This window comes from Phoca vitulina, unplaced genomic scaffold, assembly GCF_004348235.1.
Source record: "Phoca vitulina isolate PV1807 unplaced genomic scaffold, GSC_HSeal_1.0 scaffold43, whole genome shotgun sequence".
In the NCBI taxonomy this organism is placed as follows: Eukaryota; Metazoa; Chordata; class Mammalia; order Carnivora; family Phocidae; genus Phoca; species Phoca vitulina.
The window spans coordinates 549404-569801 of NW_022589746.1; the positions used below are offsets into that span (position 1 = coordinate 549404).

The 20398-nt window shown below is 42.0% G+C and overlaps 1 protein-coding gene across 2 annotated transcripts in view; it reads left to right on the forward strand.

The window, feature by feature from the left end:
• Positions 1 to 20398, forward strand: part of RAB4A (RAB4A, member RAS oncogene family) — a 48096-nt gene extending 27698 nt beyond the window's left edge. Inside the window, exons 3-8 of one of the 2 annotated variants that reach the window (XM_032430302.1) lie at positions 996 to 1110; positions 5982 to 6044; positions 7651 to 7805; positions 8957 to 9052; positions 13270 to 13406; positions 17592 to 20396. In XM_032430302.1, coding sequence (XP_032286193.1) covers positions 996 to 1110; positions 5982 to 6044; positions 7651 to 7805; positions 8957 to 9052; positions 13270 to 13385 — 545 coding nt within the window. In that variant the 3' untranslated portion in view covers positions 13386 to 13406; positions 17592 to 20396. Of the gene's footprint in view, positions 1 to 995; positions 1111 to 5981; positions 6045 to 7650; positions 7806 to 8956; positions 9053 to 13269; positions 13407 to 17591 lie in introns of both variants that reach the window. The other variant, XM_032430303.1, reaches the window with a different exon arrangement.

Consider the following 20398-nt stretch of genomic DNA (forward strand, 5'->3'; position numbering starts at 1 on the left):
GGTGTGGTCAGTATTAACCTGTCCTCCCCCCACCCCTGGCCCCAGGAAACACTTACAGTTCATTCTAGGTGGGTTTAGCAAGCTACTTATTTTGCCTGCCTCCCAATACAGATAGTATTGACTTCTCCAACAAATTCATTCCAAATTACTGCCACACAGTCCTCAAATTCATGCAAACTCAACAGCTATCATATGCTCAGAATTTTTGTTGTTTGGTTTTGTTTTGTTTTGTTTATCTTTTCCTCTTTTTCCCTTAATCTTTGGTATCCATCAAGTTTCTTTTGGGGGCTACAGGAAGTACTTTTCCTTCCCTTTTATTTCTTTGGACTATTTATCCATTCAACTAGTGGAAACGGTTACCACCTCGTTCCTGACTGAGTTGCAGTCTGTCACTGGGCTCTAAGCCCTTTAGGCCGGCACCCAGGTATTTTATGCAGTCCCTGTGTGTGGGTGCCCTCCCAGTGGACGGGTAGATATGATTCTCATGTGGCATAGCCACTTCCAAGCCTAGGCTTTAAAATGAATGGTTTGCGGGCGTCTGGGTGGCTCAGTTGGTTAAGCGACTGCCTTCGGCTCAGGTCATGATCCTGGAGTCCCTGGATCGAGTCCCACATCGGGCTCCCTGCTCGGCAGGGAGTCTGCTTCTCCCTGACCCTCCCCCCTCTCATGTGCTCTCTCTCTCTCTCATTCTCTCTGTCTCAAATAAATAAATAAAATCTTTAAAATAAATAAATAAATAAATAAATAAATAAATAAAATGAATGGTTTGCTTCAGGGGTTTTGTGAAAGAGCCTTATCGTCTCTTTCAGAATAGGAACTGTATGTGTATTCTGTTTAAAACAGTGAGTGCTTCTTATCCACTGACTATTGGAGAAATGAAAGGCTACAGTAAATTACATTTCCATTGACTTTAACCCTTGATTTTGCTTGTTTAAATCTGTAAGTCTGTTTCTTTAATGTTCTAAAATAAATATCTTGTTCTTTTTCTTTTTCAGTCAAAGATGACTCAAATCATACAATAGGAGTGGAATTTGGTTCAAAGATAATAAATGTTGGTGGTAAATATGTAAAGTTACAGATATGGGATACAGCAGGCCAAGAACGATTCAGGTAGCTTTCTCTCTGATTTAATAAAAATATTTAAAAATTGGATTTGAAATAACCAATTATAGTCTCTTCATATATATAGTTTCCTCCTCCCCGCACAGATTTCAGAAACTTCACCTCTGGAAGCTTTAAGACAAGCTAAAAGTCAAGTTTTCTCCATGCAGCATTGATTTACTAAAGAATGCATTCGAATCTCTCGAGTGAGCGCACTCTAATGTAGAGGCTAATTTATTCTTTGGGACCAGTGACTACATTGGGAGGACGTGGCATTGCGTATCCTGTAGTAATACTTTTAGATTAAAATTAAGGCAAAGTAATAGCACAGCAGTTTTTCTCTTTCACTTTTAAGGGAGAATTTTTAAAAACCTCTTTTGGCATTTTTTTTGTTTGTTTTAGACTAACTAGAGCATGTTCTGATGGTTGATACACATTCCACCAAATATTCTCTCCTGCACATTTTTATTACACTACAGTCATAATTGATGTTTGGGATGATGACCCCAGACCACTGCAGATGAGGTTACATGTTTAATATTCTGTAACTACTAAAGCAAGAAAGTGGATTAATATTGTAGTAGTGGTATTTGAACAGATACACGAAGTCAAAATAGAACAGATATGCACAGTCTTAAAATTCAGTTAGGTAAAACTTACTCTCACTTATAGCATTAAAGTCAGGTGTATATTATATTTGAAATGTTCAATAATTGTTTGCTTCAAAATCTTTAATCACAATCATTCTTCTGGAACCACTGATTAAACATTGTGGATTCAATCCAGACTTATGTTTTCTCCCCCCAAACCCTTGCTGAAATGACTCTAAAACAACTGAAATGGCATGAACTCACAAAGACCCAGAAAGGGGGAGTACATAGTTATGATGAAGAGATTTCAAAAAAAAAAAAAAAAGGGTAGCGATAAGGAGTGGATGGCGACTGACTGAAAGCCGAGGGAGCTGCGCCTTAAGTGCCTGTACAATGGGGGAAGGCCAGCGAGCTGGAGGCCCGTTCTTCCTGCTGAATCCGGGAAAAGGTCAGCCTGAGGAAGCACCGGGTTCTGCAGGAGGGACGGTTAGTGCTTCCATATGCGTGTGCATGCACCCACCTGAGCAGAAGTTCAGTCTCTGAGTTGAAGCAGGGTCAGCATGCATCATAAGGCCCAGCAGAGGCAAGGATGAGGGAGGGACTGAAAAGAGGGAAATTAGTGCAAGTCTGCACCCCCTAGCCCCCCTCCCCCGCCTCTTCCCAGTTGCTGGCAGCCAGGTGTATATGTACTCCCAAGCAGGAGAGACAGAAAAATGAATAGCTCCAAAGGAAAGGCCTAAATATACTAACATGTTGGCTTCCCCAATAAAACAGCCTAATCTCTGTAATTTTCTACCAAAGAAATGAGATCCCAGATGTATTGGGCCCACCTCACACCAAATACAAATGAATGGGGGGAACAGTTCCAACTAGTGTATATCAGGTGACATTTCAGAGGACAAGGATGAAGTGAAGATACAAAAAGATCCCAAGAAGAAAAACAGTCACCTTGAAGGACTAGCAAAAGGAATTGCATTATACTGTTCAACAGGAACTTTCGGAAGCTAGAAGATACTGAAGGCTTGCCCTCCTAACTCAGCATGAAAAATTCCTTTCCAACCTAAATACTAAACTTAGCCAAACTGTCAATCAAGTGTGAGAATAAAGTCAGAAGGCCTTTAGATACTCAAGTATAGGGGAAACATAGGTTATCTTTTCACGTATTCTTTCTTAGAAACTTCAGGAGGATATACTTCATCAGCACAAGGAAGTAAACCCTGAAAAGAGGAAGGTGAAGTCCAGCCAACAGGGGACCCAGCCGGGGAGACGAGCCAGGACATAGGTGTCACAGGGCGGCCGTCAGGAGAGGGTGCTGCCTGACGGGGGAGGAGGGGGGGGAGATGCAGGGAAGGGGCTGGGAGCGGATGAGTGAGATAGAGTCTTACCAAAGCAGGAAGGCAGTAAGCCCTGAAACTCGTAAGTCAAATAGTTTCATAAGCATTTTATAGAAATATGGAAGCAAATGCCAGAAAAACAAAACTAAGATCCATGAAAGTAGGGACATTTGTATTTTGTTGTCATTGCTTCTCCAAAGCCCAGGGTAGAATCTAGCACATAGATGTTTAACGTGTATTCCGTTGATGACTTAGTTTAGGAAAAAAATCAAATCCGGAGGCCTTGGGAGTGGGGCTCCCAGGGAAGAGTGAGGCAGGAGACTGCAGACTTTCACATCGGGCCTGTTAGCAATATTTCCTTTTCAAACTAGGTGCCTGTATTACTCTGGTTTAAATTACTTTTGAGAAAATTAAATACCTCAAAAAAGTACTTTTCTTAAGCACGTAACTTGTATACTTGAGTAATTTGTTAGACCCCATGTGTCAGGGTACAGTGAAATAAATGACTTAGTAGCAGATGTAATTTAGTTTCTCTTGAGAACTCTTACATACCTCTTTCTCTAGAAACCTGCTGGTTTCTAGAAACTAAAACAGAAAAAGAGTTGTCTCTTCACATACGTGGAAAAGAGCCCTCCCCCCCCCTTGGAGAGGCGACCCCGGGAAGAACTAATGATCTGATCCTGCTCACGCGGCGCCTGTCTGCCATTTCTTAAAGCATATGCCCCTCTGTAGAGCAATCTAAAGGTAGAAAGGGGAAGCTTCAGGCTACCTATCTGCCTTTGGAGTTTAGGAGCTAAAAATACATTTAAAAATAGCTGCCCTTTTCAAAGTATCAAAGTCATAATGAGTCCTTTTGTTTATTGTTGATAAGGTCCCCAGTTCTCTTTTTGCCCTAAAGGGAGGCAGTGTTCTGTGGTGCCTATTTTCTGACACCAAATTGGCGGGGGGGGAGGGAGGCGGGCAGGGTTTTCCATACCAGCTCTCCAGTTCTCCAACACCAACTTTGTGGCCAGTAGTTCACCTCAATTCTGATTCTCTGGAGTTAGCATCAGGCCCCAGAGACTAAGGGTCCCGTCCCACAGACCTGCTCCCACTTCATACACCAGTCACAGGTTCTCATGACCCATCCCCCAGGTTCAATAATCTGTTAGAGTGACTCACAGAACTTAGAAAAAGCACAGTATTTATTGTCGCCAGTTTATTATAAAGGATACAACCCAGGAACAGCCAAATGGAAGAGATGCATTGGGCATTGGATATAGGAATTGAGTGCTGAGCTCCCATGCCCTCTTTGGATGCGCTACCCTTCCAGCACCTCCAAGTGTTCATGAACTCAGAAGGTCTCTAAACTCCATCATTTAGGGTTTCTTTTTGAGGTTTCAGTAGGTAAACAGGACTGATTAAATCATTGCCCCTTGGAGATTGAACTCAATCTCCAGCCCCTGAGCACAGGGAGCCTTGTAGGTCTTGATGAGGAGTTTGGTTGCTCAGGAGAATAGACTGAGGGACACAAGTGGCGGTGGGGACATGCGTGGTAGTGGGGACACCAGCCATAGGTGACTGCAGGGGTCCAGGCAGAGACTTGGTGATTTGGATTATGATGGCACCAGTGAAGATGGCAGGACATGCACAATGTAGGATACGTTCAATTAGTGCGACGGAACCTGACTGATGGGTCCAATACAGAGGTGGGCAAAAAGAGGAGGCGAGGATAAACACAGAGCTTTCTGGCTGTGTGAACAGAGGGATGGTGGTGCCCAACCTCACCCCAAACCAGGATGGACCTGCAGGCTGGGAAGCAGAGTGTTCTGTCTTATAAATGTGAAGTGCAACACGTTCAGTAGGCAGTCATATGGAGATGTTGGGGCAACAGCTGGATCTTACAGAAGGAGGCTGAGCTGAAGATGACATTGGAGTCCAGGTGTGAATAGAAAAAACCCAGAACTGAGCCCCAGCACTGAGGAACTCTGGTATAGACAGGGCAGGCTCAGAAGAAGGACCCAGAGCTGGAGGAGGAATGCTGGCTGGTGGGAGAGGAGGAGGTTGTGGCTGCAGAGGTGGAGCGGGGGAGGTGTCCGGGGAGGGGCGAGGCAAGGTGGAGGGATGAGGACCAAGAAATGCCACTGGGCTCAGCACTGCGGAGTAGGGGACACACACGGGAGACGAGGTGAGGAGAAGGAAACAGCAAAGACAACTCTTCGGAGGAATTTAGATGCAGAGAAGAGCTCTGAAAGGATCGCGCTGCATATCTTCGTGTATTTTAAGGTGGGAGGTACCAGAGCACATTTTATGTTGCTAATGGGGAAAAAAAATCTAACAAAGAGGGAGAGACTGATAATACAGGGGAGAAAGTGTTACTGAAAGTAACCCGCAGGACCGTGAGAACGGCTAAGACGTTCAGAGGCACTCGGTGGAGACAGGTAAGATAGGTAAAGCCATGTTTCCTTGTTAGTAAGTGGGGCGAGGCAAAAGGTAAGTGCGGGGGGGGGCGGGTAGTTGGCTGTGGGTTCCTGGTTGAAAGATGAGCCAATTCCCCTCCGCGGACTTTCCTTTTCCCTGGGAAAGAGTAGGGAGCAGCTCTGCAGGGACGTGGGGAGGACCTGGGACCCCCAGAGGAAGCAGAGTAGGATTGCTGAGCACTTAGTGTCCATCTAGCTCTCTCAAGTGCTTTGCCTCTCCCTGTAAGTTCAAAGATAATCTTAACTTCTGTGGGAGAGTTTCATCTACCTGTTAGAAAATGACATATTTGTCTCAGCCTAACATCCCCCCACTTCCCAGCATTTCTGTGACATGACTTCAGACAGGAGCCCCTCATACATATATTCAGATGTCTGAATCATTTCTGTTTTAAGCAACGTCTGTCCCCATGTCAAGGTTTACAAAGAAAAGTGGGTGACAGTGCTCAGTAGTAAAGGATCTCGATTGGCTGGAAGTAAAAGCAGTATAATTCTTTCAGGTCTGTGACGAGAAGTTATTACAGAGGTGCTGCGGGAGCGCTCCTCGTCTATGACATCACCAGGTAATGTGAACTCCCCGACGGGGAGGCACCTTGGGGCTCTCTGCTCCCCAAAGTCTGGTCTTCCCAAGACGCACCTGCGTGTAGTGTGTGTTTTGCGTGTCAGGGCAGGCAGTGTGGCTGGGAATCTGGAATCCCCTCAGTCCTTTCATTTGGGGTCTTAGAGGTGTCTGAGCCAACCCCTACCACTACTTAACTGGTAAGGAAATCTTTGGGTGAGGTTTTAGATACATAAAGCATCCCTAGTGTTTCATTGTGTTTTTTAGCATGATGCTTTGATGCTTTGATATATTCCTCAAGGTTCACAAAGTGAAAGTTTACGTATGGTAAATTATTAGAAGTAATTGACATTGATGAAAGTTGAGGGCACAGGCTCTACGCCCAGATTGCCTGGGTTCAGACCTCAGGTGCAGGTTACTAGCCGTGTGATGTCCTCGGGCAAGGTGCTCTAGCTGTCTGGACTTCAGTTTCCCTGTCTGTTATATGGAGTAATGATGATTGTGTTATACTCATGGGATTTTCAGGTGGTTAAATTGGTTAATGTAGAGCTCTTGGCACATCATAAGAATGTGAGTGCACTGTCCTGTGTGTAGCTATCACCCACATATCACAAATTAAATTAAAAACTTAGCTCCTTGGTCTCACCTGCCACATCTCAAGTGCCCAGCAGCCACATGTGGCCGGTGGTTGCTGTATGAGACGGTGTGGGTTATAGAACATTCTTGTCCTTGGAAGTCCCATCAGACAGTGCCGATCTCAGTGTTTGCTGGCACCACCTTAACAATGTCATCTCCACCCTATCAGCTGGTGGCCGTCTGGGTAGGAACTTGCGCAGCTGAGAAGGTGTCACTGTTGCTGTGACGCACACCCAGTCTGCGTGTTCGGGATGAGGCACACCGGCGAGGAAGCGGGCAGCTCCTGGCCCAGCCCGCCCACACTTGCTCAGGTGGTGGAAGGCGCAGCTTGCTAACGTGCGAAGTCATGCGGCGGTCCGGGTGTGCGGCAGAGCACACGTATCCCCGGATGTATCCGAGCCGAAAACAGTAGATCTCAGACTTGGTCCTGGGGTTAGACAGACCTGGTCAAGCCCTGCCTCTGCCGCTGGCTGCTTGTGTGACTTGGGGCAACTTAATCAAACTCTCTGGGTTCGGGTTTCTCATGGAAAAGGGGGATAGAGTCTATGTCACAGAGTCCTTATAAAGAATGTGATAAATTCCTCCAGAACAAAGTACCGCCATACTGCACAGAGCTGGTAAATGCAGCAGATGTTAGATCTTGCTCACCGATGCCGCACATAATTGAGCTAAGAGTTAAGAGCTCAGTAAATATTTGTAAAATGAATAAAGGAACATCTGTTTCCTTTTGCACCTTGATCGGGCAAAATCAAACAGCAAAATATCTGACTTGCGGTTTCATTTTTCTGGAAACAAAACAATCACACCCTGTGGTATGGTGTGTAATGGGGCATTCAGGCTACCTGTGTTACCTTAAAGGTTGTCGACATTACCCTGACGTGTGCAAAAGCAGTGTGTGAGTAGTGTGAATGACTGGAAAGAGTTGCTAGCTTTATAAAATACATGTACTATTTTCACAATCTTATATTACGCAGCCGAGAAACCTACAATGCGCTTACTAATTGGTTAACAGATGCCAGAATGCTAGCGAGTCAGAACATTGTGATCATCCTCTGTGGGAACAAGAAGGACCTGGATGCAGATCGTGAAGTTACTTTCTTAGAAGCTTCCAGATTTGCTCAAGAAAATGGCAAGTGACCTTTTACCTACTACTGCTTTTCAAATGGGCAGATTTGGGGGTAATAACATTGCTTTGAATTTACACCTATTGGAATTTTAAGATTAAACGTTACTTAAGAAATGTGAAATTTTCTAGTGTTTTTAGTAAAGTTAGACTTACTTAGCATATTTTCACTATATTGCATTCTGCCTACAAAGGTTATGATGATGATAAAAGCAAATGTACTAATATTCTGTTATGACTTTTTGGTCTAAGCACAGGCCTTGGTCTAAAGTTAAGTTTGTAATAATTTTTAAAGGCCCTAATCGCATGATGGCCTGTCCTTTTTTCTAATGTAATTTGGAGCTAAGTTGGTAAAACGTTAGTTCTAAATAGAAGGGGAAACTGGTGGAAGAAATACTGGGTTTATTGGTTTTATTTTACTTACATTAAATTGAAGTCATTTGGTTATATCCCTTTGAAAATTCTCTGAATTTCCATATAGAAAACCAGAGAATGACACATAAAATTAATGGTTGCTTATAGATAATGGAATGATCAGAATTGAGACATTTTAAAGAACTTTAATTTTTAGAACCAGTCAAGAACTAAAATATCCTAGTCTCGATTTTCAGTTGGACTCTAGGACTACCAAATTATATTCTTACAAATCGACTGGTTTTATGCTAAGAAAATAAGCATGTGAGAAGAACAGAAGCTATCGTGAGCTTGTAAATACAGAAGCAAGGGTTAGTAACTGCTCTGGTGGGTAAGAAAAGTATGAGTCCAGGGAGGACCTCGTCACCGGCAGGATGACAAGCTGCAGTGTAGCCCCCCCCCCCCCCACGTGGTATCTGTGGTGACGTGAAGAGTATTGGGAGAATATTCGTCTCGTGTCGACCGCTGGGCGGCTTCAGGCAGCCTGCTTCCTCACCGTGCATCTTCAGTAGATGAGGGCCAGCACAAGATACCCGACACTGGTGAGGAAGGCTGAGAGTTCTTCTAGCATTTAACAAAATATATTGACATTTATTGATTCTGTATTCGCAGAAATATGTGGTTTTTAAGTAACAGATTCCATTTTGCCTGCTCTTCGGAGAGAATCCTCAGCAGGCTGTCGGTATCTCAGTTGTGATCGCCTTCTAAACGTAGCTTCACATTTTGTTTGCTGTCACTTTTAGAGCTGATGTTTTTGGAAACAAGTGCACTAACGGGGGAGAATGTGGAAGAGGCCTTTGTACAATGTGCGAGAAAAATACTTAACAAAATTGAATCAGGTAAAAGGCTTTCCATTAATAAACTTGTCTTCAGCATATTTTACTCTCTAGCTCAGGAGTACCACTTTTTAATTTTCCAGGAGTGATTTGGTCAAAGTGCATTCTCTCTACCCCTGCCAACCTCAAATTGCCACTTACGGTCTCAAAGGCCTTGCCCCCGTGGCTGAGGCAAAGGCCCCACTTTTCCGGAATGGCTTTGTTGCACCACTGGTGAAAGAGGATGGGCAGTCAGGGTTTCAGCGACAGTTTGCTTTTAGAACCACGGCCTTTTGTGGTCCACAGCTTAGAGGAGGAAGATTGGATCTGTGTCCAGTCTCTGCCAACACCTCGCTAGCCCTGCTGGGCCAGTGGTGCCGTGGCATGATGGGGGACCGCCTGTGTGAGATTAAGAGAGTTATAGATACATGCGTGATGTTGATACTTGCAGCTTGGGCATCATGGAGAATTTATTCCTGAAGCTAACTGAGTGTGCCTCAGTAGTAACCGGTCTCATTAGTGTTGTATTTGTTGCTTCAGGAAAAATGAATTTAAAATAATCCTAATTTAGGCAGCTGACAAAATACTCTGTAATTGTCATTTATTAAAGTTGAGTTTTGGGGCACCTGGGTGGCTCAGTCAGTTAAGTGGCTGCCTTCAGCTCAGGTCATGATCCCAGGGTCCTGGGATCAAGCCCCGCAATCAGGCTCCTTGCTCAGCGGGGAGCCTGCTTCTCCCTCTCCCTGCTGCTCCTCCCCTCTTGTGCTCTCTCTCTGTCAAGTAAATAAATAAATAAATAAAATCTTTAAAAAAAAATAAAGTTGAGTTAAAGATTACCAAAATTATATGTGGACATTCACTTTTTAATTGATCCACTCAAATATCTGAATGTCTGTTCTTTGTCAGGTGCTGGGATACAAAAATGATTTAAACATAACCCCTGCCCTCAAGAACCTCTTTCATGGGAGACAGCAAAAAATAATTACAATACGGTGTGGTGGTACAATAACTGAAGGGTGCATAGGATCCTGGGATCACACAGAGAAGGGGAACCTGCCTAGCTAGGTCATGGAGGTAGTGTCCGAGAGAGTTCCAAGAGGAGGTGACAGCCGAGCTCAGTCTTTCACAAAGTGAGGAAGAGTGAACTGGCTAAGGGAGTGGGGAGGAGGGTAGTCCAGCAGAGGGGGACAGCATGATTTGAAAGTAACCGGAAAGAAAAAATCACTAGAACAGAGAGACTACGGTGGGATGGCAGGTGAGAAGGTTGGAGAGAGGCGGCAGCCAGGCTAGTGATTCTCATCAGGGATCTGGAACTTTATCTTGTGGGTTACTGAGTCTCAACCCTGGCTGTACACTAGAGTCACCTGGGATGCAGGAAAATTCAGATCCCAGGCCCCACCTCTCGAGATGCTGATTAATTGGGCTTAAGTATGGTTTAGGCCTCAGCATTTCTAAAAGCGCTCTTATGTGATTGATTGTAGAGGACTGGAAGCTATTCAAGGATGGTAAGCAGTGAGCAATATGGTCAGGTTGGGACTTGAGATAAATCATGTATGTAGGTGCCATGTTGAGGACAGATTGAAAGGACAGGAGACCAGGATGCCAATTAAGGTATTTTTGAGTAATCCAAGTAAACGATGACTGATTAAAGCTCTAAGGAGGATGTGGAAGTAGAGACGAAGAGATATAGATGAATCCAAGAAATATTTTGGTAGTAGCACCATATGACTCATGTGCTAAGTAGGGCAGGGCAACTGATTTGGGGGTGGGGAGTGGTGGTGAGGAGGTGGGGTCAGGAAGGCATGAGGAGCCAAGGATAACTAGATGTCACACTTGGGTAACTTGGGAAAGAGATGTCATTAAACCAGAGGATAAGCAGGTTCCAGGGAGTGTAGATGATTCTGTTCTGGATGTGTTCCCTTTGCAGTGCCGCTGGCACAGCCTGTGGGATTATCTCACGAGCTCTGGGGAGGAGTCTGGGCTGGCTGTAGGCATTTGGAAGCCATCGGTACCTAGGAGTAGTTGAAACTATGAAAGGATGTGGTCATCCGAGAGCAGTTGAGAATGAGAAAAGCAGTGATCAAAAGCAGAACCTTGGAGACAGAGATGGAGAAGAGGAACCTAGAAAAGAGAAAGAGAAGGAAATGGTCAGAGATGTATGGGGAGAACCAGGGGGAAGTGGGTATCATTTCAGCCAAAATGATAAGAGAGTCAAAGACTTGTTCACTATCAAATGCAATAGAGAACAGTCTCCTAAGCTAAGAACTAAGCTAAAAAATATCCACTGGGATGGGTAATAGGAAGTCACTGGGCATCTTTATCAAGAACAGCTCCGGTAGAATTATGAAAACAGAAGACAGCAATTGAGGAACAAAGAGGAGGTGAGAAAGTAGAGTGAGTGTTGACTCCTCTCTTGAAAAGAAAAGGTATAGTAGGGTCCAAAGGGTTAACTTAAAGAGGTTTTGGTGATGGAAGAAATGTTAGCATGTGTGAATGCTGAGAGAAAACAAGGGAAGGGAAAGGAGAGGAGGGTGGAGAGATGACAGACAGTAGGGTGCTGGGTGAGGTGCAGGGAGAGAGGCTCAAGGGCCCAGATGGAAGAGAGGGACACTTCATCCTTGTGGATTTTCTTGATCTGAAAACAAAAAAAAATTTTTTACTAAATTTGTCACAAAAACAACTGTTAACTTTTAAAGACTCTGTAACATTGTTATTAAAATTGGCTTAGTGTTGAGTATTATTAAGCTTAGCACGAGGTTTTATTTAATTACCTTGCTACCTTAATACTGCATCCATGGATATAGTACATATAAGTTGACTCCGAAAATTTTCAAGATATATTTCTTCTGAGATCATCAAAATCATAATTACATCTAGGTGAAAAAATATAAAGATGTAAGTTAAAATTTTTCAGCAGTACTTTAAATTTTCGGAACAGGCAGTACATTCATATGATTCAGAAACTGCTGTTTCCTCCTTTTTTTTTTAAAGATTTATTTATTTATTAGAGAGAGAGCATGCACACATGTGAGCCTCTGGAGGGGCACAGGGAGGAGGAGAGAAGCAGACTCCCTGCTGAGGGTGGAGTCTGATGCGGGGCTCCATCTCACCACCCTGAAATCATGACCTGAGCTGAAATCAAGAGTGGGTCACTTAACTAGATGAGACACCCAGGCCCCCCTCCTCCTCTTTTTTTACACAAAACTTAACATACTATAAATTCTGTACCTTGCTTTATGTACTTACTAGACCTGTGGATCATTACAAATGAACATATAGAGACTTCCATATACATTATGTATGCTAATGCACATACATACATGTTGTGTGTGTGTGTGTAATATTCAGTTGTCTGTATTGCTATAATTTAACCAGTCTACTTTGGACATTTGGAGTATTGCTAGCATTTTGCTGTCACAAATAATATTGCAGTAAATAACCTTTTATATATCATTTCCCATGTGTGGAGTGTATGTATAGGATAAGTTCCCGGAAGTAGAATTGCTAGGTGAAAGAACATAAGCATTTGGAATTTAGGTAGAAGCTGTCGAATTCCTCCTAGCATGGTTGTAGCAATTTTTAATCCCACTATAGTGAATGAAAGTGCTTATTTCACTGAAGCCATGCCCACAGGGTGTATTATCATACTTGGGTTCTTACCAGTCTGGTAAGTAGGAAATGGTCTCTTTGTAGCTTAATTTTAAATTAATTTATCTTTGTATACACAATATATTCATATAATTCCAAATTCAAAAAATAAAAAGTGGATACAGTGAAAGTCTCCCTCCATTACAACCCCTCTTCTGTCCCCAAGCCATCTAAAACTCCTTCTTGAAGTCAGCTATTATTCTCACTTTTTTTTTTAAGATTTTATTTATTTATTTACTTGAGAGAGAGAGAGAGAGAGCAGAGCAGGAGGGAGGGGCAGAGAGAGAAGCAGGCTCCCCGCTGAGCAAGGAGCCCGATGTGGGGCTCGATCCCAGGACCCTGCGATCACGACCTGAGCCGAAGGCAGATGCTTAACCGACTGAGCCACCCAGGCGCCCCTATTCTCACTTCTTCTTGTCTCCTTCCAAAGATATTTTTATGCCCATACAAGAAAACATGTATATATTTTTTCCTTATTATTCAAACCAACTGTTTATACACAGTGCTCTGCACTTTGCTTTTTTCACTTAGTATATTTTTGGGATCACAGAAACATAGAAGCTTTTTTTAAAGAAGACTTGCTTGGTCCTCAGGTGAGCTGGACCCAGAAAGAATGGGCTCTGGTATTCAGTATGGGGATGCCGCCTTGAGACAGCTGCGGTCACCACGTCGCGCACAGGCCCCAAGCGCTCAGGAATGTGGTTGTTAGGAGCAGCGCCAGAGTGTACAGGTAGGTGCTCTCATCACAGCGTCTCTGCTGGCCCTCTTACCTTAAACTCTGTTCACTGCTCGGGAGTTCTACACCTGCTTAACTATACAGCTTGTCATTGCTTTTGCAGCTACATTATGAAACCCAGAGGTGATTGTATAATTAAAATTAGATATTTCAACAACAGTGGAATACACATTCTGAGCTATAAAACACAGTTTAACAAATTTAAAAGAACAGAAATCATACAGACTACAGTGGAATTAAACTAGAAGTCAATAACAGATAACTGGAAAATCCAAAATATGTGGAGGTTAAACAACAGAGTTTTAAGTAACTCATGGGTCAAAGAAGAAATCTCAAGAGGAATTTAAAAACATTTGAACTAAATGAAATTCAAAACACAACTTATCAAAATGTGGGGGGATGCCATGTAAGCAGTGCTTAGGGGGAAATTTATAGCATTGAATGCATACTTAGAAAAGAAAAAAGATCTAAAATCAGTCATCTAAGTGTCCACCATAGGAAACTAGAAAAAGAAGAGCAAACTAAATCCAAAGTAGGCAGAAGAAATAATAAGAATTACAGCAGAAATTAATGAAATTAAAACCAGAAAGTCAGTAGAGAAAAATCAACAAAATCAAAGCTGATTCTTTGAAAAGATCAATAAAATCAACAAGCCTGTAACCAGGCTAATTAAGAAAAAGGGGGGGGGGACATAAATTACTAATATCTGAAATGAAAGAGGGGACATCACTGCAGATCCTATGGACATTAAAAGGATAATGAAGGAACACTATGAATAATTCTATGCCCACAAACTTGATAACATAGATGAAACAGACCAATTCCTTAAAAGACATGATTTGCCAAAATTCAAGAAAAAATAGACAATTTGAATAGGTCTACATCTATTAAAGAAATCGAACCAATAATTAATAATCTTCCAAAACAGAAAGTACCGGGCCCAGATGGGTTCTCTGGTGAATTCTACCAAACATTTAAGGAAGAAATTATACCATTTCTCTACAATCTCTTTCACAGGAGAGAAGCAGATGGAGTACTTCCTGCCTCATTCTATGAGGCCAGCATTACCCTAATTCCAAAACCAAAAACATTACAAGAAAACTACAGCCCAGTATCTCTCATGAATATAGATGCAAAAATCCTTAATAAAATATTAGCAAATCAAATCCAGCAATGTACAAAAAGAATTATAAACCACATCCAACTGGGATTTATCCCAGGTATGCAAAGCTGGTTCAACATTCCAAACTCAGTTCATGTAATCCATCACATCAATGAGCTAAAGAAGAAAAATTATATGATCCTATCAAGAGAAAAAGCATTTTGACAAAATCTAACACCCATTCATGATGAAAATTCTCAGTGAACTAGGAATAGAGGGGAATTTCCTCAGCTTGGTAAAGAATATCTACGGAAAACTACCACTAACATCATCAAACTTGAAGTTTTCCCACTATTAAAAGGAACAAGGTGAGGGTGTCCCCTCCCACCACTCCTTTTCAACATCATCCTGGAAGTTCTAGCTAAGATAAGAAAAGGAAATAAAAGGTATACAGATGGGAAGGAAGAAATTAACTGTCTTTGTTCACAGATGACATGCTCATCTACAAAGTAGAAAATCTAAAAGAATCCGCAGACTCCTGCCTAAGCGCTTATACAGCACGGTTCTATAGCAGGATACAAGGTTAGTAGACAAAGTCAATCACTTTTCTCTGTATCACTGATGAACAAGTGCAGTTTGAAAATAAAAACAATACTCTTTACATTAGCATTCAAAAAAAGAAAATACTTAGGTATAATTCTGACAAAATATGTACAAGATCTATATGAGGAAGACCAAACTGATTCTCACGTTTCTGTGGAGTGGCAAAAGACGCCGAATAGCCAACACAGGATTGAAGGAGAAGAACAAAGTCGGAGGACTGGCTGCTGGAGTTCAAGACACTATCCAGCTACGGTAGTCAAGACAGTTTGGTGTTGATGAAAGAAGAAACAAATAGGTCAGTGGAGCAGAATAGAGAGCCCAGAAATACACCCACATAAGTATAGTCAACTGATCTTCGATGAAGGAGCAAAGACAAGGCAATGGAGCAAAGACAGTCTCTTTCACAAAAGGTGCTGGAACAACTGGACATCTGCATGCAAAAAACAATCTAGAAGACCTTCCACGCTTCACAAAAATTAACTCGAAATGAATCATAGACTCAAATGGAAAACATGAAACTATAAAACTCCTACAAGATAACGTAGGAAAAAAACCTAGACTTTTTAGATACAACACCAAAGGTCCATGAAAGACCTAATTGATAAGCTGGACTCCATTACAAAACTTCTGCTCGAGGAAAGACAACAAGAGATGCCGCAGACTGCGAGAAAATATTTCTAAAAGACATGTAATAAAGGATTGTTACCAGATAGACAAAGACCCCTTCAAACTTAACAGTACGAAAACAACCCAATTTAAAAATGGGCCAAAGACTATACCAGACACTTCACCAAAGAAGACAGTAAGTATATGAAAAGATACTGCACAGCATACATATGTTGTCAGGGAAATGCAAATTAAAACAACAATGAGATACCACTACAACATACTTGTTAGAATGGCCAAAATACAAGCCGCTGACAACACCAAATGCTAGCAAGAATGTGGAGCAGTCGGAACTGTTACTCGTTGCTGGTGGGAATGCAAAATGGTACGGCCACTTTGGAAGACAGTGTGGCAGCTCCTTACAAAGTAAACATATCTGTAAATATGGTCCAGCAGTCTCACTCCCTTGGTATTTACCCAAAGGAGGTGAAAACACAAAAATCTGGGGCCCCTGGCTGGCTCAGCCGATAGAGCATGTGACTCTGACTCTCAAGGTCATGAGTTCAAGCCCCACGTTGGGCGTGGAGCCTACTTAAAAAGAAAAAAAGAAAAGAAAACACAAAAATCTGCACATGGATGTTTATAGCAGCTTTATTCGTAATTACCAAAACTTGTAAACAAGTAAAATGGCCTTCAGCAACTGGATAACTAAGCTGCGTACATCCAAACAATGGACTATTCTTCGGTGCTAAAAAGAAATGAGCTATCAAGCCATGAAAAAGTGGAGAGGAACTTTCCTTGCATATTACTAAGTGAATGACACCAATCTGAAGAAAAGGCTTACATACTGTATGATTCCAACACTATGACATTCTGGAAAAGGCAAAACTATGACAATAATAAAAAGATCAGTGGTGGTCAGGGGTTGGGGATGGGAGGGATGAATAGACAGAGCATGGACAATATTTGGGGCAGCGAAAATACTCTGTATAATACCGTAATGATGGATACGTGTCATTATATATTTGTCCAAACCCATACAATGTACAGCATCAGGGCTGAACCACAATGTAAATACTGGACTTTGGGTGATGATGATGTGTCAGTGTAGCTTCATCAGCCGTAACAGATGTACCTCTCTGGTTCGGGATGTCGCTAATGAGGGAGGCTCTGCATCTGTGAGGTCAGGGGGCATATGGGAAATCTATAGACTTTTCCCTCACTTGTGCTGTGAACCTAAAACTGCTCAAAGAAAGCCAAAATCTTATTAAGAAAAAAGTCCTAAAGCAACCACTAAAATAATATGACAAAGAGTTTTGGCTAATAAGCCAAATTTAAATTTGGAATTTAAATGGGATAAACACATAATTAATCTAAATAATCGAAAAGAAGGCAGAAGGAGGAAAGGAGGAGGAAAGAACAGAGCGGACAAATAGGAAATGGTAGATTGAACTCTACCAATTAAAAAAGATGTTCTGCTTGAAAGAATTTAAACTATAGGAAATCCTTAGGCTCATGGTCAGAAAGAAAGGAAGAGTGGTAGGTGGTGGGAATAATTGAGATAGAGATTTTTCTGCCTTTGTATCCATAAGGAGACTTTTTTGGGTAAATTGAAGTCTAAATGTGTGGCTAAAATAGAAGGCTTATATATAAAATTCGCAAATGGAGATTTTTACCTTTCTAAAGCTTCCTTTTTCCCATTTACCACAGTGGACTTTTTTATGTTCCTACCATATTATCTAACAGGTGTAGGTAAGTTTAAGTACAGTTGGAAGTTACGTTCACTAAGTCCCTCTGGGACTTTAAGCTATATTTGTCTGTACTTTTATAGTTATGCATATTTCTAAATCACTCTTTCTATTTTTTAGGTGTTCATACAGCGGTATTTGGGACACAGTTGTCGGACCTTGAAGAAGAAGTTTTTTACCACCATCTTTTTCTACTTTATACAGAAGTAGATATTTGTGCGAAGAAAAATAATTTGGGGTGTTATGTAAGCTCGTAGATGTGGCAGAGCAAATCATATAATAATCAATCTCATTAAATGGACAGTACCATTAGGTGTGTACATGTATGTAAAAAGTTTCTGTTTCCTATTTCCCTTCCGCTCTTGGTTTCAGTCCTGACTGTGTGCTGTGTATATATTCTTGCGCAGTCTGTCTCCACAGCATGGTAGCTGATGTAGGATATGATAGAATGCTGCTCTAAATGCAGTCTAAAATTTTGTGTTTTTTTAATCATACGAACTGCAGTCTGTTGATGGTGAGGTGTACTTTGATCATCGTGTCAGGTAGCTTGCACAGTGTGTACTCTTTAGGACCAGATAGTCAAAGACTCTGGCGTTGATGGCCAGTGCGGCGCTCACTTCGTTCCGTTTGCCGCAGTCCACCAAGTGTTTACGTAATCCACCCTTGAAACACTAGATCAGTAGTTACTCACATACGGAAATAAAATGAAAAATGGAGTTTTTCCATGAACTTCACACTGTCCAGCACTCCGGTGATTTGAAAGTATCTTCATCCAGATCAGTTCAGGAAGCATAGCCTGAGTACCTGCTGTGTTTTAGGCACCGTGATCGGCACTAAGGATTCTGTTACCTTCTCCCACACTTACTAGGAAGTCGATTCTGCCTTCAGCTCTTCGTAAATGTGACGGACGGTGTCATTTGAGGCTGCTCACCTGTTTCTGGTTGCTCTCTCTGGTCTCCCTGCTGGAAACGTTGTTTGTTACTGTGCTTTTCCCGGGATTCAGTGTATGATGTCACCGCCTCTTTTTTAAGTCTTTTATTGTTTTGTGTTCATTTTAAGGAAACCCACTAAATCAAGTTAGTATTAAAGGAATACCACTCATTAAGAAATTTCTGTATAGCTTTCGCTGAATACTTAAATGCCTTACTACAGTTATCAAGTTGACATGTTTTTAATTCACCTAAGGTATATTGAAGTATAATATATATTGTATTACAAAGACTTGTTCTAATATTTTAAAATGTCAATGCAAAAAACATATAATAGAACTTTTCTTTAAAGTTGAAATGCAGTATTATTTAAGGTTAAAGGTTAAAAAGCATTCTTCACCTTCTATATGTTCTTTCACTGTGACTTTTAGCTGCAGACTGATTGGTAGATCTCATTGCCTTTCAGTTAGAAGCTGCCCACTGCTTTTGTTTGATTTAATCAACAGAGCACAGTGGCCCCACAGACTCTGGAAAGTGACTGGGATAAAAATATCAGTATGTATCTGTTTGGGGTATTTTAATTTTGCTTTTTTTAATGCCATGGATATTTCATTTTGACAAGTCAGAATGTGAAGCAAATTCTCAGACTGAACTACTTCTGGGACCTGGCTGGAAGAACATTCGATTCAATGTCTCATTTATGGTAGTTTTGCAGGCTGCTCACTTTTGAACAGCTTTTTGCATGGCATAGGAGCATGTTTGTTCTACCACATCGGCTTATTCAAAAGCAAGAATTTTTAAAATAAGATGTTAAGTTGGTTTATAAATGAGCCTATTCATTAAACCACAGGTACTGCATATAATTCCACATCCTTTGACCAATAAAAGTTGCTGGAGAACCAAACCATGGTGGTTCTTAATAAAAGCCTTCAGGAGAAATGAAGAAGGAAGATAATTTAGTGTTGCTCAGTGGAGTGTTTTCCAGCACCCTCAACCAATTCTCTGAGTCTGCAGAGATCCTAGCAGGGTGGCCAATTCCGTTCCCATTATTATCCACCTGGAGATAACGCAGATCCCACAGGTTCCGGACGTGGTCTGCCCTGCCCCTCAACGCACACGCACACTTCAGCACCAGGAGCAAGCAGGTAACCTGCTTGTGCTTCTGACCGACCAGCTACAAATCTGAGATTCCCGCGACCCCTTGCTTGGGTTTGATTCATTTGCTAGAATGGCTCACAGAACTGAGAAAAACCATTTACTTGCTAGAATGCTGATTTATTGCAAAGGATACAAACAACCAGATGAAAAGATACATAGGGCCCAGGCTGGAAGGGTCCCGAGCCCAGGAGCCCCTGTCCCCCTGGAGTTTGGAGTGCACCATCCTCCTAGCCAAGGATGTGTTCTTGTTCACCAACCTGGAGACTCATCAAATCGTGTTCCAGCCTTCCCCCCACCCTTCCCAAGTGGAGGCAGTGGAGCTAAAATTTCCAGCCCCTCTAATGATTTGGTCTTTCTGGTGACCAGTCCCATCCTGAGGCTCAAGGGGCCCCACCCTAAGGCACCTCATGAGCATAAACCCCAGCGTGCCCAGAGGGGATATTTTGTGACTAACAGAACACACCCCATCACAGGAAATTTCAAGGGTTTTAGGAGCTCCTTGCCAGGAATCGGCAAAACCGAAATATATGTTATATCATAGTCTAGTAAATGTTATGTATACATTTTCCACAACTTTCTAGGTTTTCAGGATACTCTTAATTCACATCTCTAGTAAAATATTTTTTCGGTCTTCCTAGAAAAATATTCTAAGCTCCATTTAAACTTGAAATTGTTCTTTTACAAGTCCAGCATTTAGTGAAAATAAGAACGTTGCAGTTTAGGAATCTAATGGTTTTGTTAAAAACCTATTTTTTGTGACTTATGAAATCTTAAGGAACATGGATTCCTAGCAGATCAGTATTATTCAGAGTGATGAAGAATCTGGTGTTAAAATTAGAA